This window comes from Littorina saxatilis, linkage group LG1 (genome assembly GCF_037325665.1).
Source record: "Littorina saxatilis isolate snail1 linkage group LG1, US_GU_Lsax_2.0, whole genome shotgun sequence".
NCBI lineage: Eukaryota > Metazoa > Mollusca > Gastropoda > Littorinimorpha > Littorinidae > Littorina > Littorina saxatilis.
In genome coordinates this window covers 39,107,011-39,128,406 of record NC_090245.1, presented here as the reverse complement: position 1 = coordinate 39,128,406, position 21,396 = coordinate 39,107,011, and the positions used below count along the sequence as shown (strand labels likewise).

General features: G+C 40.3%; 1 protein-coding gene across 1 annotated transcript in view; it reads left to right on the top strand.

Moving 5' to 3' along the window:
• Positions 1-21,396, top strand: part of LOC138969138 (inositol 1,4,5-trisphosphate-gated calcium channel ITPR3-like) — a gene marked incomplete at its 5' end in the record, with an annotated part of 161,876 nt that overhangs the window by 99,460 nt on the left and 41,020 nt on the right. The window contains 23 exons of the mRNA XM_070341860.1: positions 210-317; positions 1,313-1,458; positions 1,920-2,087; positions 2,526-2,651; positions 4,717-4,767; positions 5,105-5,185; positions 5,583-5,768; positions 6,253-6,375; positions 6,681-6,785; positions 7,423-7,533; positions 7,972-8,049; positions 8,388-8,520; positions 8,995-9,104; positions 12,209-12,241; positions 15,263-15,379; positions 15,854-15,989; positions 16,409-16,508; positions 16,887-17,051; positions 17,516-17,615; positions 18,058-18,165; positions 18,747-18,883; positions 19,872-19,939; positions 21,106-21,161. Of these exons, the coding sequence (XP_070197961.1) occupies positions 210-317; positions 1,313-1,458; positions 1,920-2,087; positions 2,526-2,651; positions 4,717-4,767; positions 5,105-5,185; positions 5,583-5,768; positions 6,253-6,375; positions 6,681-6,785; positions 7,423-7,533; positions 7,972-8,049; positions 8,388-8,520; positions 8,995-9,104; positions 12,209-12,241; positions 15,263-15,379; positions 15,854-15,989; positions 16,409-16,508; positions 16,887-17,051; positions 17,516-17,615; positions 18,058-18,165; positions 18,747-18,883; positions 19,872-19,939; positions 21,106-21,161 (2,546 nt within the window). The remainder of the gene's footprint in view (positions 1-209; positions 318-1,312; positions 1,459-1,919; positions 2,088-2,525; positions 2,652-4,716; positions 4,768-5,104; positions 5,186-5,582; positions 5,769-6,252; positions 6,376-6,680; positions 6,786-7,422; positions 7,534-7,971; positions 8,050-8,387; positions 8,521-8,994; positions 9,105-12,208; positions 12,242-15,262; positions 15,380-15,853; positions 15,990-16,408; positions 16,509-16,886; positions 17,052-17,515; positions 17,616-18,057; positions 18,166-18,746; positions 18,884-19,871; positions 19,940-21,105; positions 21,162-21,396) is intronic.

The window sequence follows — 21,396 nt, the reverse complement described above, 5'->3', positions numbered from 1 at the left end:
TACACTTGAAGTTCCCCCTCTCAGGGCCGCAATCAATAATCATGATACCCAAGGCCTTGCCAGTAAGCATTTTAGGCAATATGCTTCGTGCAATAGGGGTATTTGAACAATTCTCTCGCATAACTCCGATCTATTACCACAAAGATTGTAAGTCCTACCTTAAACTGTTAATTAATTCGTAACTTGTGCGCATTTATACTTCTTTTCAGTCCATTTCCGAATACGAGCCATAGATCAGCATCGGCCCAAATCTCTGTCTCCATCCACTTCCGGTATCACCTACTGGCAGATCGAGGCTGAACACAGTATTCTAGACGGTAAGTGTAAAGGCAGTAAGGAACTGATACTTTAACCTGGCCATCCTGCAAAGCTGGGATGAGACAAGTTACAATGGGGTCTAAAACTTGACCGATACTAGTGATCAGAAAATGGCGGTATTAGACTTTAACGTTGATCAGCAATATAAGATACACCGGGGATTCTGTCCCCAAGGACAATCTGAGGTTCCAGACTTGATAAACATGGAAGTCCTGTACCCAAACATTTAAGTGACCAATGACAGTGGGGTGTAGAATATAACACTCCTATGTCGGTTTGCTATGCGGCTTTTGTTGTTGCGGAGTTTGTATGTATGTGTGTGTGTGAGTGTGTGTGTGTGTGTGTGTGTGTGTGTGTGTGTGTGTGTGTGTGTGTGTGTGTGTGTGTGTGTGTGAGTGAGTGCTTTTGCCTCTTCCTTTCTGCTCCTCCTCTTTTTTCTCCTACATGCTTAGATCTGTATCTGATATTGTTACTGCTGCTACGTCTACTGCTGCTAATACTGTCCTTGTTTACGTTCACATTACTTCTGAAGTATCCATGCAAAAGTACAAAGGTAAGATTTAATACAAATCGTCAGTGGCCTTCGAAGACCTCGTATCTTCAAAATCATAGTTCTGAGATAATGAGTGTTTTAAAAATCAAATTCCTCTTCACCAGATCAAAACGTGTAGATACGAGGTTTTCACTTTTTTGTTTTGAACTTTTTTGTTTGGAATTTAAGGAACAATTACGAGGATTTTCAACAGATTCGCAGGGATTCAAACAGACAATACGAGGTTTTCCCGCTAATGTCGCTAATGTCTCAACACCCAACGGCAATACGAGGTTTTTAAAATCAGGGGAAAAAGACCTTTGCAAAATAGATAGAGTTACAAGCTTTTCACAGATGATAGGAAAAAAATCAAGGGACGGAACCATGCAAAAAAAACGAAAATCGGGAAAATGTAAGTTACGAGGTCTTCGAAGGTCACTGACGAAATGCGTGTTTTTGCAGGTGACGTACTGAGATGGGAGCAGCAGATTCGCTTACGTCACATGCTGACGCGACAGTATTTGTGTATAGACGCCAAGTTAGATGTTTCTCTGGTTCCCGACCCCACAGACCCTCGAACAGTCTTCCGGTTACATTCTGTGCTCAAGGTAATAAGCTAATGTATAGTTTTTGCATTGTATAGTTGTCATTGTAACCAGAAAGCTACGTGTCGCTCGCAGTTGATGCAAGTGAAAGTGCTGGATACATACAAACGCATACACACGCTCATACACACACACGAACGCACGCACGCACACTCGCCGGCACACACACACACAAACACACAAACACCCGCACACTTACACACAAGCGCACACACGCACACACCCATACACACGCGCACACACGCACACACACACACACACATACATACACACACACGCACTTACGCACGCATACACACACACACACACACACACACACACACACTCACTCACACACTCACTCAAAAACTTACTGTTCAGTGTATTTGTATCAACTAGCATCAGAGGTCATCAGACAGCCACCTAGTCCCTTTCTCTCTCAACCAAGTCTCAAACCCACCGTTAACAAATCTCAAATCTTCCAGGAGAGGGATGAGATCCAGTTCGAGAGCTACGCGCGCATTGAGCACGTGCTGACATCGTGCTGGCTGCACGCACTCAAGGACGAGGATTACAAGAAACACCAGTACGAGGACGGCGACAACGAGAGGTCCATGCAGGGCTTGCGCTGGGACAGTGCTGACGTCAGAAAGGTCAGAATCAAGATCCCCATTGCCCCTTCACATGGTAGTTTTTCGGCCGACTTTGGCAGACTTTTGAACAATTGTTTTAAGTACAAATTCGCTGGAAAGGTGTCACTATACTTTGCATGAAAATGTAATGAAAATCTGGAGAAAGAACAATTCGAATTAAAAATCTTGGAAACTTAGGTTGTTTCGATTCTGTGGATCCGTGTTTTCCGTAACGGCAGGCGTGCGATCTTGTCGGCACCACATAACAGGAAATAGGCACTACAGTATTTGGTGTTTGTTGGTTTTTTTCATAACCGACGTCGCCTTTCTACCGATTTAGAGTTCTGTCGATCCCTTTTTTCCCGATTACCTTGGTGAAATTCTGCTAGTATTTACAAAGAGCTGCGTGTGTATGGCCTGTGACCTATTTTACACTCAAAGTCTCATTATGGTGTGCAGGTTTCTGCAAGCAGCGAGAGCATGTATGACGATGCCTACACCATCCAGTGGGTGGATCCAAAGGATGTGTCCAACTTCAACTACGTGGCGGGCATGGTGCCCTTTCTCTTCAACCTCATCCAGGACGTGAGTAAATAACATTGCGCTATACAAACGGGTGAATTCAAAATACAGAATATTGTTTTGCCCAAGACTGGGAATTTGCCTTCACATTGAGTAAATAACATTGCGCTATACAAACGGGTGAATTCAAAATACAGAATATTGTATTGCCCAAGACTGGGAATTTGCCTTCACATTGAGTACAAAATATTGCGCTGTACAAACGGGTGAATTCAAAATACAGAATATTGTTTTGCCCAAGACTGTGAATTTGCCTTCACATTGAGTACAAAATATTGCGCTGTACAAACGGGTGAATTCAGAATACAGAATATTGTTTTGCCCAAGACTGGGAATTTGCCTTCACATTGAGTACAAAATATTGCGCTGTACAAACGGGTGAATTCAGAATACAGAATATGTTTTGCCCAAGACGGGGAATTTCCTTTGACATTGCGGTCAAGAAAACACACAACCTAACATGCACTATAAGGTCAATTGCCACTGCATGCTCTTGACTTATATAAAGTTGAACAACAAAAGAAATCGGTACTTACCAACAGAAGGACAGCACAGACAAAGACAGAGTCAAAGTTTTGCCTATGAGGGCTTCTTCGGGACAAAAAATACAAAGGAAAACAATGAGCAAATGCAGCACAAAACCAAAAATATAATGTATATCATTATATCCCATGACCTCCCTTCTTTGTCTCTGTTACTTCAGTATGGGTATATATGTTGTATTTTTATAGCTCAATAAATACATCATGGACTCCAAAAAATATATGATAGTGCAGATTCCGATTTGGGCAAAGGACTACTTTCCTCCCGACCTTTGACCTCGCGCCGAACAATGTGACACATTTGTACGAAGTTCTAAAATCGTATTGCACGGCTCAGAAAACCATATCAGTTGCACGCAAAAATGAATCTCAGAACTGATCTGATGTATGAGATGCAATAAGCAAAAGTTTCTTTCATTATGAAAGCAATGCAGGTCGAAAAAAACGAACATTCAACTTACAAGATAACCAGATGCTAGCGAACCAAAACAAAAACACGAGTACTCTCCCCTTGCATCGTTAGCAGACGACTTTTGAGAATCTGTCGGTAGTGTGTTTTGGTGTGCGCCTTCAGCTATCAAACATCGGCTGTTTCACGTGTTTTGCGAGCAAGTCTACTCTTTTGCCTGGCTCTGCAGTAAGTCCACATATTTTTCCGTAATCCAGTCATATTCCTTCAAAATGCAATCAATCGGCGGTGACAGACGTGTCGGTCGCGTTTTCCTCACACTGGCCATACCAGTTTAAGTTCATCCATGCAAACACACTCGCAAAACAGTTTATCACGTAGATAGAGCAAATGGTTAAATCTAAACCTACATATTTGTTCCCTAAAATTTGCTTCTCTGTCAATAAGCCTAATTACACACGTTCGAGAAAAACAACGTGGAATCAATTCTGAATCGAGTAAGCCAAATGGGTCCCAAACCCGTTTCGCCCGTTCTGCCGACCTGAAACGCAAAACAAAAGAATTGTGCGCTTCAACTAAATTAATTTCTATTCGACTTCATTACTTTCTTGCAACTTATGAACCTTTACTTAAAGCTTTTAAATGGTCTGAAAGTAGTGTTACCGCGTACTTATCGATGCACTCATTCGTTTTATTTTTTCAGCGACGGTCACTTAGTTTAAGGTTGCAAAAGGGCTAAGTCTCGCTGGCAACAGTTTTACCCTGCACAGATCGCAACAGTGCCGCTAGTAGTCTACACTTTGTGTTTGATGGTAGAATGGGATATACAGATTACAACACTCGTGGTTTTTTATATGGCTTGTATTTCAGTCAAGACCCAGCGGGAATATCAATCGAGAGCCACTCGCCAGAGGCTCGTGTCTCCCGATGATATTCATCCTCTGGGTCTTGACTGAAATACAAGCCATATAAAAAACCACTCGTGTTGTAACCTATACATATAATTATAACCTCCGTTTAAGCTTTCAACGTTCTTTTGACAGATTTGTGCACTGGTGTTACTAATTAAAATTATGTATTTCGAAGATCATGAATGTGCGTGTTTTTCTGTGTACAGCAAAGAAGTGGGGCCTCGCTAAATGCTCGAAAAACACACGCCATCATTGCCGTAAGTATTTCTACGTTGTTTTGCTTTCTGTTGTCTTGTGTGTTTTTGTGGAGTTAGTTTATATCGGCTATTGTTACATTGCTATGCTAACGGGATATCATTAGAGAGTTGTTTATGAATAGATTTTAGGCCCAATGTCTTCTGATTGAAGTGCTGATACGATTTTCTCAAATTGTCTGGCCAGTTCGCAACGAACCGTTTGTTGTAACGATTTCAGCGTTGAGGGGGCAGAGAGAAACTGCCTCTTTCGTTTTGTCAACTGTGGTCGTCCTCTGAATGTGGGCTCATGCACATAGTGTATGCAACATGTTGACATACTTCTCACTGTCCGTTGCAGGCACTAATAGAGCTTAAAGACTACATGCTTGCAGACAACCAGCCACGCAAGGAACGACAGAAGCTCATGCGAAATCTCAGGGCAAGTACTCTGTCTGTCTGTCTGTCTGTCTGTCTGTCTGTCTGTCTGTCTGTCTGTCTGTCTGTCTGTCTGTCTGTCTGTCTGTCTGTCCCCTCAGTATTGGTCTGTCTTATTATGTGGGTAGGATGGTTTGTCGTACGGTTGGCTGCTTGGTTGGTTCATTCCTTTGTTCGTTCGGTTGTTGATTTGTTCTTAAGTTCCCTTCCATCCTGTACATCTTCCTTTATTTTCATTTGTTCTCTTCTTTCTTTCTTTCTTTCTTTCTTTCTTTCTTTCTTTCTTACTTCATGTCTGTCAAATTGTAACAGCTATACCTTTTGAAAGCTTACTTACATGCGTCTGAAGATTACCTTTTCAGTGGCTACCCATGTTATTGTTTTTCTGACGTGCATTACAGGTGATAGACCTACTGGTCAAGCTGCTGCAGTGTCCACTAAGGGAGGGGGACGAAGAGGCGCACATGATTCGTGTGTTCAAGGAAGCCTACGACGTCCTGCACGCTTACATGATCGGCAAGTCACGGAAGAACGCCCTCTACTTCGCCAAGTATATCGACTTCTTTCAGACGCAGTTCACACAGAAGGTGAGAAAATCTGTTGAATCCATTTCTTTTGTGCTCTTTCTCTTTAATAGTTGTGCCCTCTTAAAAGTACCTCCCTTCTCGGTTACACCGTTTTGTAGATTGCTTTTGTAGATCCAACCGTTTTGTAGATCCATGCCGACGTTTACATGGGATAAGGACATCCATCCACTTGGACAGACACCAAAGATCAAAAGCTTGGTTGCTTTCTGTGCAGAGCGGGAATTTCTTTCTGAATCAATTTTGCAGATCGACATAACTGTCAGTCACAGCTGCAGCAAAAAAAGTCGAACTGTGCACAAAGAGTAGCTAAGCTGTTGTTGTTTTGTGTGTGTGTGTGTGTGTGTGTGTGTGTGTGTAAGCTTATGCGTCTGTGTGGAAGATTCTTTAATCAAGATGAAAGCGTTGAACGATCTAGAGTACAGTGATCACGATTATTGTCACCGGTAGAAAGTATACCTAAACGGTTGACACTCCTTGTTCACAGGGCGGTATCGGGCTGAACGTGGCACAGATGATCGTGGAGCTGATACGCGACAAGAGGAAGATCGTGGACCGTATCAACCAGACGCACGTGCAGAACTTCATTCAGCTCCTCAGACACAACCAGGTACAGAGAGACAGTCGAGTATAGTACTGCATGTTGGCTGAATGCTTTGATAAGTGGGCCTCAGACCAATTTCAACACAGACCGAGGAAAGAGCGGGGAGGATGGGGTAGTGCTTGGGTCATTGTGTCCACCGTCGTAATGTAAAGTGCTTAACATTGTGCTTTTGTTTAAACAAATTATGTTTCTTCTAATAAGCCAAAGGGATGCGATGAGCATGAATAGCATTTAATAGCTTTCCTCAGAAGATCATTCTTCCCAAAAAACAAAATAACCAGTAATACTTATCTGTAGTGCTGTTATTGCAGAACTTTAGGTTCCTGGACCTTCTGCAAGTGCTGTGTGTGTGTGACGGCGTGGCCATCCCCAACAACCAGACCTACATCGTCAAGCACTGGCTCAAGTCATACAAGGTCAGACGCAGTCAAATCTGACAGCAACAGTGGTCTCAAATCTTAAAGCGTGTCCTTCTGGGCAGATGTCACTTGTCTGATATTTTATATTTTGTTTGAAGGTATAGGCCACCCATTAGTCTTTGCTGTGTCGTATCGTTTGCTAGCAAAATGTTTTAAGCCGTTAAAATGTAAACAAGATAGGCAGAGTTGGCGGATGTTTTCCTCTTTCAGAAGTGAAATCCACCCTCATACGACTTTTCTTTGAACTGTGCACACTCATATTTTGCTCTCCAGGGAGTTTCCTCGTGTCTTTGTCCTTGAGTAGAGAAATCAGAAACGTCCTTTTGAACGCGTTCATTTTTCTGGTCAGCTGACGGTCATGACTCGACAGAGATATTGTCATTTTGGTCGCTTATGAACTGTGGAGTCCAGCTTGCCCGAGACCGAACCTACCGATCATTTACTTTAAATTTGGAAGACAAAATCTGGTAATTCAGTTGGTCGGTTATTGCTAGATTTACGCCCAGCCAAAACCAGATGGTATGTTCAGGACCCTTTAATTAACCTAGACATGACTCCATCTTTTTGCACTAACAGGAAAATATCTCTCGAGCGTTGAATACAGTAAGCGTTGCATTTCCTTTATTCATCACAGGATAGCATCTACCTGATGGACCGAGGGCAGAACATCAACAAGCGGCCCAACATTGTCTATGTGTCCATGGACGGGGCAGCTTCCTGGGTCGCCCTCCATCAGTTTGTGGATGTGAGTGTACTCTTTTTGCTTGATCTTATGTTGTTTTGTCTCGTCTCGTCGCGTTTCGTCTGGTCTTGTCTTTTATCGCTGGAAAAGTCTCTTGAATGAAAATTAAAAGAAGTACACTTATTTATGAAAATTCGTTGGAGCCTTAAGCCTTTCTTTGTCAATTTTCGCGTGTGAAGTATGGTGCCCAATTTTCTTGTGGGAACGTTATAGTTACTTTGTAATTGTCAATGTGAGACTCCATTCTGCTTAGTATTCATTTTGTTTAAAATCACTCTACTTGGAGATTTGTTGACAAATGTTCTGTTACAGAAATGTCCAATTAGACATAAGTTTGTAAGAATCTAACAATAATATTCTTACATGGGAGATCTATAGACAGATATTGTATACGAGAAAGTCTTGTTGAATTCATCATTTTCCTTGGTCCGTACTTTTCAGCCGTCAAGCGAGGAGTATGACTTTGATAGGTACCAGTACCTCCTGAGGCAGCTGGAACTCTTCAAGGCGCTCTGCTTTGTAAGTTCTTTGTTCTGTCATTTCTTAGCGTAGTTTTGTGAAACGGCATTTTGATGTGATATGTTCTCTTTCCTGATTTCAATCCAGGTATCGGTGTACGAATGTTACCTTTTTAAGGTGAACAAGTTTTACAATTATAAGTTAAAATGTGATGACAGAAGAAAAAAGATGCTGGACGACAATTTGCTGCGAGACAAACCTGCGGGTTGACTACTTCAATGGACAACAACGAGGTGCCATTTTCTTTTTTTAACTTGTTATTTTGTCAGTTCAGGTGTTGCTATGCCATGAGTCTGGGTGAATACAAAGTAATGAGGAGGTTTTTGTTTACAAAACAGGGCCGCAATGACTTCGCAATTCACGTGATCACGCGAGAGTATGGCTACGTCACATGGGAGGATACCTTCCTGTGTCTGCAGTCTGAGCTTCTTCCGGACGCCATCAGAGCCAAGTTCTGCGAGCTCATCATCGGTCGGTGGAGATTTAATACGTTACTACTTCTCAGTTCCTTGTCTTGTGTATTAAGATATGTCCCTTGCGTAGTGATTTTGTAGCAACAATGTTTAGGAGTTTATGAAGCGAAAACCGCTACGGACGTTGGAATTTAAACAGTCTCCTGATCTTCAATTTCTTCACTGTTGTTTAAAATGGTCGATTTATTTCAATGCAGCCGATTCTCTAGCATTGGTTGTTTCTCCGAGAGAAGGGTTGTATTGGGGAATCCCAGATCGCCATTAGATCATGATTTCCTAAGGAACTGTTGGAGACAAAATTAGGTCCCGATTTTTCCTGTGGGAAATCCCAATATAAAATGGACCAATACCAGACTGCTCTAGATGAAAGTTACCACTTGGCAATGTCCGCTTTGGTGTTTGATTGCATGCACCGGCTATTCAATCGTCTTCAAAAGTGAACTCAAGTTTTGCTTTTATTTGTACATCGAAGGGTTGTTCGTGGACGTGGGCAACAACTACTCCGTTCTGGACAACCCCAACATCTGCTTCGTCTATGACTACGTGGGCTCCAAGGATTCTGATCGCGAGCAGAGTCAATACGTGAGTACTTGTATGAAGCTGTCACCGCTGCTGACAAATAGGCCATATTGCACCAGTATGTCTCTGTGTCACATTTGTGCAGCATGCTCAGTGCTTGATATATTGCTAATTTTGCAGTTTGATTTTATCGTGATTTGCATGCTGGAGTCTGTGATGATTATTATGTTGTTGTTCCATAGTAGAATTGTATATCTAGGATTTTGCGTTGAATGGTATTGAATGATATATGCATACGGTAGCCTGTGCCTGAAATTAGGTCTGTGGTTGTTTAGATTATAGTGTTTAACGCGTCACACGTTTTGAAGAATAATGTGTTCAATCATAATCGTCTCAAAAATATGTTGACAGTAATTTGGGTTGTTATTTCAACCAGCAATTTATGCACTTATTGCATATTCTCTTCATCGCTACAGTTTCATTAATCAGTTACATTTTGCCTTTGTCTGCTCACATACATATTTTTTCCGTGGCTATCAGCCAGTTTAGATTCATGAGCACGTCTTTCTTAGTTGTTACTGTCATTAGTAGAATAATTTTACGTTTTCCTTCGTGTTTTTTTTATCATTGTTGCATCTGACTAGCATCAGAAACACCATGATCTATCTCCAGAGTCTTTGACATATTTTGTCTTGTTTCGTTTTTTTCTTTACTGGTATCCATATGTTTGTCCATTCGTCACTCGTCTGTGTTTATTTGTTTCTGTGTGTGTATCTGTACCGTCGTCATCTGTCTAAACATTTTGTTCGTTTTAGCTCACTAATGAACGAGGGAGAGTGTTGATTGATTCAAGAAATGTATTCTCCCAAACTATTCTTGATGGAAAACCACTTTCCATGAAAGATTGCACGTCCACAAATCAGCAGAATTACTGCTTTGATTTCAATAGCGTATATTACTTAAACATATAAAATGCTTATTTATTGTGTGAATGTACAGAAAATAGCTTCTTCTGGTTAATGTGCACTTGCAAAACACCACAGATCTACTTCAGTTTTTTCATGAAAGCTTCTTTCTTTGCAGAGTGCAAATTCTTTTGATGACATGATAATGCATGGGGTCCTGATTTGGCCTATTATGGTCCGCTGGACCCAAAAAAAATAGCTAACTAACTATGATAATGCATATTGACACAGGTGTCAGTTATGAAATTAATTCAGACAAAAATCCCACTCTGTACAGAAAGAAGCCAGGCTATTTTGGTCTTTGTCTGAATGAAAGGATTCTTTTATCAAATGTAAATGCCTGGAGAGTCCTGTGGTGATTTGCAAACTGCTTTCACGAGAAGGTATCTTAAACGTTGCTGACATTATATTATCAAGTCTGTATTGAAAGTCGTTGAACCCCTATTCAGCAATGAATGTTGAACATTTGACAGACAATTGTCGGAAGTGTGTGTTTGTTTGTTTGTTTGTTTGTTTGTTTGTTTGTTATAAAGCAGCCACAAAATACCCTACACACTATTTCGATTTAAAGCTCGTACGAGCAAACATTTACAGAGAATAGATCCACACCATGCTTCGGGTTGGGTTTTTTTCAAATCTTTTTTCACACAAAAATGCATGAACATGGCTATCTAAAAAGTGCTTCTATTGTGTTGGCTTTGCCTGCTATCGTACTATCACTACATCAATAGCTTCGTGTACAGTTAGCACTTTATATGTATACACTTTTGTTGTAGTGTGTTCTCTTCTTATGGTTCGAATATTCTATTTATCTCTCTTTTCTATCATCTTTAGTGTATTTCTCTGTACATTTGAAATAGCATCGCGGATGCGGGGATTTCATGCTCTACGAGTATTAACTGCTTGTATATCTTTGGCCAGCTCTTTCGAATATCACCTCTATCTGCACTAGCTTTATATTCACACTTGATATGAATTCATGTAAGTTGTTTATAAAACAAATTATGCAAGAAAATATCCGCTAGTGTGTACACGTTTCAGCTGTAGTATGTTGTATTTCATCAGGAAAACAGTTTATGATATTCTGCAGTCAAGAATCTGAAAGTGTTCAGTGTTTGTCCTTCCTGTATTCGTTTGTCATTTCATATTGACAGCGATTTTTTGAGTGGTTTTCTGCTATATGAAGTTGTGAATAAAAAGAATGTTGACTGTTGTCGAATGGTAGATAGATTGATGGATAGAAAATATTGTTTTCGCTGTTGTTGAATGGCAAATTTATTGATGGGTAGTTAATATTGAATTCAGTGTTGTCGGATGGTAGAAGCAATGATATATGTTTGTTTACCCAGAGGTTCTTTGTTGTGAAGTGTTAATGATTGACTAGAATCATGGGCCATGTTTTTACTGAAACGAATGGCTTTAACAAGTTTTACTTTTCCAATAAAACAAAAAACAGCATGGCGACCTGGACAGTTCTAAAACTATCAAGATTAAATATACGTATTAGTTAATTTTTCTACCGAAATTCAAATCTGCGTTTGTTACTTTCCAAGACATTCGATTGTGAACTTTACATAGTTCCAGAGTCGTCATGCTGGTTTTCTGGTGGTGTGTTACCAATATTACCAGGGATCTCAACGCAACCCAGTGTTTAGATGTGAAAAATAAGAAGATAAATCAGACTCAAGCAAAGCCTTCCAGAAAATCGCTGTGTCGCAGTAAATTCTACATTTGAAGTGATACTTCATATCTAACTTTTTCGTGTCAAAAGTTCTGTGGGGCTTCAGAAAACATAATACCTCAAAATTCCCTGGACAAGAATGTTTTTGCTTTTTTAAGGGATCAGGATTTTAACAAAAATGAGAGTACCCACTGCAAACAAATCTGAGTTTTCAAGAACCTTCTACTGTGATATTCCTTTAATGTAAAAAGGTTTTTAAAAGAGTAGGCCGAGAACAAAACAGAGAATAAGTAAGATCAATACTGATTTGGTCTCGCATGAGGCAAAACATGAAGAAATAAAATAGTGTGCGTAGATGGATGGTACCTATGATACGATGGAATTTGACACGCTGGTCTCAAACATTTCTGCATTTAAACTTAAGTTTTGCATTGAGATCCCTGTCAAAATCTTGGTATGAGCTTGTGCTTGCACGCTAATGTGGATTTTTGTGTTTTGCTGTTTTCCCTCCCTCACTCCAGGATCGTGCGACACCCAATAGGATGGCTGGAGAGGTAGGGATTTCGTTTTCGGAGCTAATCATATTCACGCTTACACTTTTTTTGGAAACAAATTACATACACGTTTACATAATTTTTTTAACTAATCATATTGACGTTTACTTCTTTGATTTTCTTGCTTTCGTTTTGGGACTTTTTCGCTTTCAATCTTTGGTACACTTTGGGTATGGTTTTGCCAACTGAAAGAGAGCTTTTAGAGTTGCTTTTGAAACTTGATTAAGGAAAAAGTCGTGTCGTGTAGAGTCTGAAAACTTCAGACATGATTGTACGATTGCAAAGGCTTGTCTCACACTAGACGTGGCGACCTTATCTCCTTTTCTGCGTTCTTAGAAGGTGTTTTCTTCTTGTTTATTGTTCATCTTTGTCTGCTGTAGGTGTCTCATTTTTGTATGTCTAGATTTAGAAGGGGAAGCATTAACACACAATTGTTTTGTGATGGTGGTAAAATAATTTTCCAGGTTAAATGAGCGTTCTTTCAGTAGACTTTTTGGAGAAAGGAAGCCAGCTTTATGTTGTCTTTGTCTTTTATGTGACTTGATAAGTAAGCTATCGAAATGTTTCTTAAGTCTGCGTCACGTGGCATGATTGTGCACTTCGTTCTTTGCACTCTTGGCTAATTGTGTGTTGATTCACTAAAAACTGCAAGCGTTAGGCGCACCTTAATAATGTGCAGATTGCAGTTTGCATAATTAACAAACAAATCGCACGTTGATGTGTCCGTTCTTTGTTACTACCCACAACAAAACATTATGCGGTTACCAATGGGAAAATCCATTCGTTCCTTTCTTTCTTTCTTTCTCTCTGCCTTTGTTTATTCATTCGTTTTTTGGTTTAGTTTATTCTGTCATTTATTTTTGGGTGCGCAGTAGGTCGTGCATATGTTTGGTTTTTTTTTTCTGTTTCCACCCCCACCAGTACTCACCCAAGGGAATGCAATGAAAGGAGGCCAAGCCAAAAGGAACCAAGGACCACACCAAGCCCTGCTTCCTTTTTTACATTTAGTCAAGTTTTGACTAAATGTTTTAACATAGAGCTGGAATCGAGACGAGGGTCGTGGTGTATGTGTGTGTGTGTGTCTGTCTGTCTGTCTGTCTGTGCGTGTGTGTGTGTGTAGAGCGATTCAGACCAAACTACTGGACCCATCTTTATGAAATTTGACATGAGAGTTCCTGGGAATGATATCCCCGGATGTTTTTTTCATCATTTCGATAAATACTTTTGATGACGTCATATCCGGCTTTTTTAAAAGTTGAGGCGGCACTGTCACACCCTCATTTTTCAATCAAATTGATTGAAATTTTTGTAAAGCAATCTTCGACGAAGGCCGGAATTCGGTATTGCATTTCAGCTTGGTGGCTTAAAAATTAATTAATGACTTTGGTCATTAAAAATCTGAAAATTGTGATAATTTTTTTTATATAAAACGATCCAAATTTACGTTCATCTTATTCTACATCATTTCCTGATTCCAAAAACATATAAATATGTTATATTTGAATTAAAGACAAGCTCTGAAAATTAAAAATATAAAAATTATGATCAAAATTAAATTTTCGAAATCGATTTAAAAACAATTTCATCTTATTCCTTGTCGGTTCCTGATTCCAAAAACATATAGATAAGATATGTTTGGATTAAAAACACGCTCAGAAAGTTAAAACGAAGAGAGGTACAGAAAAGCGTGCTATGCAGCACAGCGAAACCACCACCGCGCTGAACAGGCTCGTCAGTTTCACTCCGTTTTCCACAAGCGGCGGACTATACGGTCATTGTGAAAAAATGCAGTGCGTTCAGTTTCATTCTGTGAGTTCCACAGCTTGACTAAATGTAGTAATTTCGCCTTACGCGACCTGTTGTTCTTATACTTAAGTTTCTCTTTTCATGTAATTTTACTCGGGTTTCTTTTTCTGTTCCTCGAGCATTTTACACACTGTTTTCCTGTAATTGTTGCCCTTATGTGCGTTCTCTTTTTCGGGCACATGTTGACATTTCTTGAACCAGTTGTATAGCCTGCATTTAGTGAGTTTTATGTTGTTGGAAGTCTCAGTCGGCTTTATAAGCTACTAAAATGTGCAAGCATTGATGTGCCTGATGTGTTACGTTCTCTTTGTGTTTGTTTTTGTCTTCTACATTTTGACTGGTTATCTCTTCTGTCTCGGCGATGGTTATGAAGAGATTGCCAGGATTATGTGACAGTATTCACGAAGATATAAAGTTGACATGCAGTAGAACACAGTGAACACAGCACTGTCAACCTCATTTTCTCCAGTCATATACCGTACATGTATGCTTGGTGGACACAGTGTTGTAAAAGATAAACTTTCAAGGAAGCAATCTCATGTTGACATCAGTCCTTGTTGGTCAGCAACTGGCACTTCTGGCACTTGTGACGTCTCCTGCTCCTCTTCTTGATTAGTCCATCGCAATTTGTGACGCAGCTCTTCCGCTATGCTGAACGTTGTTTTTTTGAAAGTCAGAGAGTGGAGAGGCTAGCTTCTTAGAGTTCACTTTTCTCGCAAACATCGGTGTACAAAGAAAAGTCAGTTGTTGTCAATATTTCTTTGAAAATCGACTTCATGTACACTTTTTCTTGCAAATCTGAGACGCAGAGAAAAGCAAGCTCAAGGTGTGGTTTGAATTGCCTTGCAAAGTTGAGTGTGAGACAGAAGAAGTGGCTTCATGAATGCTAACTTTTCTCGCAAATCTGAGACATATACAGAACAATTAAATGCTTTCCTTTAAGGTATTATATTGCTTTTAGGAGCACGCTTATAAGCTTAGCTCGTTGTGCTCTATTTATTTAATTTACTGTTTGCGGCATTATTGTTTGTAATTATCTGAATTAATACTGTTTAAACCAAGGCTTAGGAGAGTATATAAAACTGTACTCACCAGAGACATAGCCACACAAACACAGGACAATTCTCCCATTTCATTTGAATAGTTTAGGCTCACACCAAGCTTCCATTTTGCATGGTACGTGTGGTGGAACTGAGGGTTGTTGTTTCCTGACAGGTAGTGAAAGACCTGGTGACCATCTTCCCCGTGCTACGAGACTGGCTGGCCGACTTCCTCTCTCAGAACTGCACCATGACTGCATCCATGATTGGCCGGAACCTCCTCATCGAACAGGTAACTTTGGCTGAGTCAGCCGGTGATCTGTGATCTTAAAAGAATATTGCTTCTTGTGTACAAGATCGTGCTTACCATCACAGATGCCTCCAGACTTTCACACGGTATTGGCCAAAACCTTCTCATCGAACAGGTAACTTTGACCGGGTCAGCCCGGGAATGCTGACTGTGCAAGTAGGAATTTTTAGTTGAATTACTTTCGTGAGTGATATATATATATGTCAATCTGCTAAATTCATTCAACACTAAATTCTTGCTCTGCTCATAATGCAGCCACGCTATTAATTGCGGAAATGTGCCCAAGTGGAAGGATTTTCTTATTCCATGTGAAAGATGTGGTGAACATGGTCGTGCCACAAGTAATAAATACAATTCCACAAACACTGAAATTCGTTGTTATGTGGCGTAAATTCGCATAGCGGTGAAATGTGAATCAATGTACAATAAAACATCCTTGTACCCTTAACTGTTTAGGTGCTAAGACTCCTGCACCATCTGGTCAAGTTCGGCTATTACATGGATCTGGATGATGTGCGCAAGCTCCTACCTCCCTTGCTCAGTTTGCTGGACGGACGACACGATGTCCCATTCCCCAAAGACAAAGGCAAAGGTAGGCATGTCGTTCTTTTTGTTGCATAACAATGGTGTAATGGTTATTCATTTGCAGAATGAACATTTCAAGATTTCTGTGTGCTTTTTTAACAAATGATGAAAGCAACAACATGATTACATGTTCATTGCCATCAAGCATCGACCATCTGTAATCGCCCTTCTTCAGGTTTCATCCTTTTCAGCAGAAGTAGAAGAGTTGTTCATGAGTTCTTAATGTTTTCAGATCCATATTTGACGTACAGGGCTTTCTCTTACCTGGTGTCTGTTTTCCCCAATGTGTGTAAAGAAACTGACGACTTTTGACGGCTGTCTTTCTGTTTGCCTTTGTCTGGTTGTAGTTTCCTTTGGATTTGGCATTCACGAATGCTTTCCTTGATTGTCAAATGGGTAAAAACAATTATGTTCTCTTTTCAAAAGGCTACTCCAAGGATGGCAACAAGGCCGTTGCACAGTACAGGGCAACGAGTCGCTTTGAACGCAGTCTTGAATCAGAGGCAATCGTTCATGCAAAGTTCCAGTGAGTATTGATCAGAATTCGTGTGCGCTACAACATCGTGTCGGGAGAAGAAAAAAACAGAGAAAAAAACCACAATTGCACAATACTTTCGGTCAAGAAATGGTTGTTGACTATACTTGATATAGTTTTCTGACCCCAGTAATAATAGCAAAGGAATCATCACACACTTGTTGTTACTGGTAAGGTTTTCAATTTGCAATTTGACTGCTGTGTTGCAAATACATTTTTGTTGTTGTTGCGGTTTACTTCACTGCATAGAATCCTAGGCTATCTTGAAAAGGACGCCAGAAATTCCTTTCTAGGAAACTGTCAGTGCACCACTTTCATTTGTATGAAGCTGAACTTGCTGCATCATCTACTGTTCCAATGATCCTCAAGGGCTATGGAGGTGCTGGACCTGCTCCTGACGTTCCAGAGGAACCAACGTCTCAAGGTGTTCGTCACTATGTTCAAACAAGCGGAGCAAGGCGCCGCCAAGCGAAAGTCTCAGACAGTGCTGGAACCTCTGCTCTATGAGACGTACAAGCCAGGGGACGTGAAGAAGTGAGAATATCAACTTTTCTTGATGGATTCTAAATAAAGATATTGATTGGGACCTTGAAAATGATTGTTCAGGCGGTAGCCAGCAAAGCATTATAGTATCTGATGACTTCAACCGCGTGTGTGTCAATAACGTTTCAGGGATCAATCTGTCAGTTATTCGCTGATAATTGATTGCAAAACTGCCTGGTTCAATTAATGACGTTATCTGACATTCAATACAGTGTTAGAAGTTTGTCATTTCTTTAGAGTAATTGATACAACTGGAGCACTTTCACTGTGCAGATCATTGGAAAACACCTCTACACGTTTTGTTCGAACTCTGCAACTCGGATTCATAAAGGAAAAGTTACACCTGGACGAGGCCTCTGAAGCCGTGAACATTTCTTTTGCTGTCTAGGACCTGCCACCTTTTACATTTTGTTATCCTGAAAACCGAAACAACAATACTTTCTTTGTGCTTGCAGGAAAGCCATGAAGCAGCAGAAGTACGTACTGAAGGAGTTGAGAGAGATGTTCCACAGCTCCGCCATCTTTGACATCGAGAGAACAACTGCCGTACTTGTGGTAAAACTTGCGTCATACTGACATGGTTGATTAGGAATACTCCATTGCATATATATGTCATGCCAAATTCACGGACGTTATATGACCTTGCTAATTATCATTCTTATTTCATTCATTGTTTGTCCCGTACAAGTACTGCTTTGTATGCATGGTTGCTAAGTCCAAATTTCTTCTTCAAGAATATGTGAATTCAGAGACGAAATGATAAAACCAGACTTGCATCTGAATTCCCAGAAAACATAACCTTGTTTGATTCTCAGACATATTTCGTTGCCGTGCCCGCATGAAGATGTATGTACTGCTGTATGAGATGACGTGTAGTTGACGATACAACAGGCTATAGAGTTTCAAAACAAACCTGTTCTGTAAGAGACAGTATATCTGCGATGATGCTTCGGGCTGTTGTTTTTCAAAACACATTGTTTACCTATGTCTTTACCAGGACCTGTCAGACTACCAGTATGACAAGATGGTGGTCAAGTCGCTGGACATCCTCAACAAGATGTACTCCTCTCAGCACGACATGTTCAAGCTGGCCAACAAGGCTCAGGTTTGGACATTACTGTTTTGGCTTTGAGGTTTTGTCGGTTCGTTTGCAAATGTTGTCCGAAAGCAAGACATGCTCACGCAAGCCAATAAAGCGGAGGTTTGTTTATTTTTTCTTGTTCTTGACTTGAAATTCTATTTACTGCATGTAGACGTGCGCCTTCTGGCACAACGGGAGATGGTATCGAGGAAAAGGTATCGTGATCTTTCTATGATGGTAGACGTCTTTCGGTATAATGCGTTTGAACTATGTCTTTTCTTTCAAAAGTAACGCGAAGAAACGTTTTTGCAGAGTTATTTATTGGACAGGCAGAAGCTTTGAACTTTTATTTTCACACACACACACACACACACACACACACACACACACACACACACACACACACACACACACACACACACACACACACACACACACACACTCGCCTCCCTCTCAATTCCCAGTCTGCCGAAATACATTTAGTCAAATGTTGAATGTATTTAATAAAATTTCAAAAAGTAAGAAGAACATCTAATAGAAATATTTGAATGAGATCATGGCTGCAATCATGTGCAGGATTGAACAATGTTTTGTTTCCATGTCAGGTTCTGCTGACGAACGATTCAGCACGAGTTCACCGAGAGGTTCAGAGGTCACTGCCGACTCTGAGACGGTTAGCACGTGCCAAGCTCAACGACCAGCAGGTGGCGCTCATGAGTGAAGTGCTTGACGAGCTGTGCGAGTGAGTCTTTGTGGGGTTTTCTATATTTAATCAGTTTGGTGTGTGTGTGTGTGTGTGTGTGTGTGTGTGTGCGTGTGTGTGTGTGCGTGTGTCTGTCTGTCTGTCTGTGTGTGTGTGTACCCCCCGCGGGTTAGGGGGAGTCCCATATTGGTTGGGACTAGAAAGAATTTACCCGATGCTACCCAGCATGTCGTAAGAGGCGACTAACGGTTCTGTTTCTTCTCTTCTTTTGTCTTATTTCTGCCTTACCAGTCCTTTCACCTATATTTCCTTCCAAGAAAACTCTCCCTACTATTCCCTGCAGTTTTCCAATTCTTTTCTTGTTGTCTTATTATTTTCTACCTGACTGGATCCATCACCTTTATTTCACTTACCAAAAGTCTTCTTTTCCACATCCTTATTTCTCTGCACCCCGCATGTCGTGTGAGGCGACTAACGGATTCTGTTTCTCCTTTTACCCTTGTTAAGTGGTTCTTGTATAGAATATAGTCAATGTTTGTAAAGATTTTAGTCAAGCAGTATGTAAGAAATGTTTAGTCCTTTGTACTGGAAACTTGCATTCTCCCAGTAGGGTCATATATTGTACTACGTTGCGGGCCCCTGGAGCAATTTTTTGATTGGTGCTTTTGTGAACAAGAAGCACTTGACGGGTGGCTCTATCCCATCTCCCCCCTTTCCCCTATCCCATCTCCCCCTTTCCCTCGTCGCGATATAACCTTCGTGGTTGAAAACGACGTAAAAAACCAAATAAAGAAAGAAAGAAAGAAAGTGTGTGTGTGTGTGTGTGTGTGTGCGTGTGTCTGTCTGTCTGTCTGTCTGTCTGTCTGTCTGTCTGTCTGGGTGCGTGTGTAAAAGTAATAGGATTAAATAATTGAAAACTTTGTGTGCTTACCGTTGATAAGACTTCAGCCCTGAAGCTGTTGTACATGGATGTTAACATTCATTTCGTACCTTGTTATTCATCTGTTGGTTCTCGTCCTTTTTGCAGATTCTGTCACTTGCCTAAAACTCCGGACGAGCCACACCACATGAACCAATGCATCATGATCAGCCATGGTACGTTCCATGTGTTTGATCAAAACGGCAAATATATGGCCGAAGAAAACTGTTAACATAAACTTGGCCAAAAAGTTATTGCAACAATTTTCGCACGCCAAGAAAAGCATTAAAACGCAATTTATTTTAGTTGAACGTTATATGCCCCAAAAGTTAATTATGTCAGCTGTACATATCATTTGTCCGATTGATGGTACTTTGTATAGGCATCCTGTGACAGCCTGTCAAACAAGGTCACCCCTAAAATCGACCTGACAAAAACCATAGCCCCGTATTTTAAAATCTGCAAAAAATCTGAACTTTCCAAAGCAAATCATTGAAAACTTGAGCAGATACCCCCTCAAAAATGGCCGCAAAACGTGCCTTTTTGGGCCTCTGAAACGGTTGACACCTACCGCCTTTGACAAAAGGCTACATAAAGACTAGAGAAGTCAGGTGCATAAAACAAAATGTTCTGAACAGGAAATTGAATGGCCTTTCCAATGGTTGTCAGAAATATTTGGTTTGTGCATATTCAGATTTTTTGCAGATTTTAAAATACGGGGCTATGGTTTTTGTCAGGTCGATTTTAGGGGTGACCTTGTTTCACGGGATGCCTATACAAAGTACCATCAATCGTACAAATGATATGTACAGCTGACATAATTACCTTTTCGAGCATATAAAGTTTAACTAAAATAAATTGCGTTTTAATGCTTTTCTTAACGTGCGAAAATTGTTGCAATAATTGTTTGGCCAAGTTTATAATTATTCTTAATGTAATCAATATGCAATAAGAGTTACAGACTCACTGAAGCAAGATGTAAAGATTATATTGTGCATCGTCGTATGTTCTCAGGTTCAAATCAAATAATTGTACTTAATGATTTTTGATTGTAAAGAAATGGTTTTTTTATGGTGCAAATGTTATCTATGATTAACAGATGAGACAAAAACGTTTTTGTTTTGCTTATGCTGAAAAGTATCCTAGTCAACTTTATGGTTGTTTACACCTCGACGACGTTTAAAGTTGCTAGTGTAAATGTCATATACATGTACCATTCGTCATCACATTTTGTGGACGCTGTCTTTTTCATTGTTAGAGATCAGAAAATCAACTCAGTACAATGAATGGATTCTTTGTTTTCGGTTGGACCAGCAACAATATATGTGTACTTTGCTTGCAGGCGTGCTGAACATCGTTCTGGACATTCTGTCTCAAGAGATCGAGTCCAAACTCATTGTAAGTGGGTTTTGTGTCTGCAAAGAGTTGCACTGGATACCAAATTGAACACTGTGGTTAAATTGCGTTTGGTTTAAGACTTGGTGTTGTTCTGGCATACTAATTATTTACTGACATACATTCGTTTGAAGTTTGTTTATCAGAAGTAATGCTCTTTCTAATCTCTATTTTCAAACTGGGATGAACTGGTGTTTTCTAAACTAATTGGGCGTTCCTTTTAGGCTGGCTTTATTCC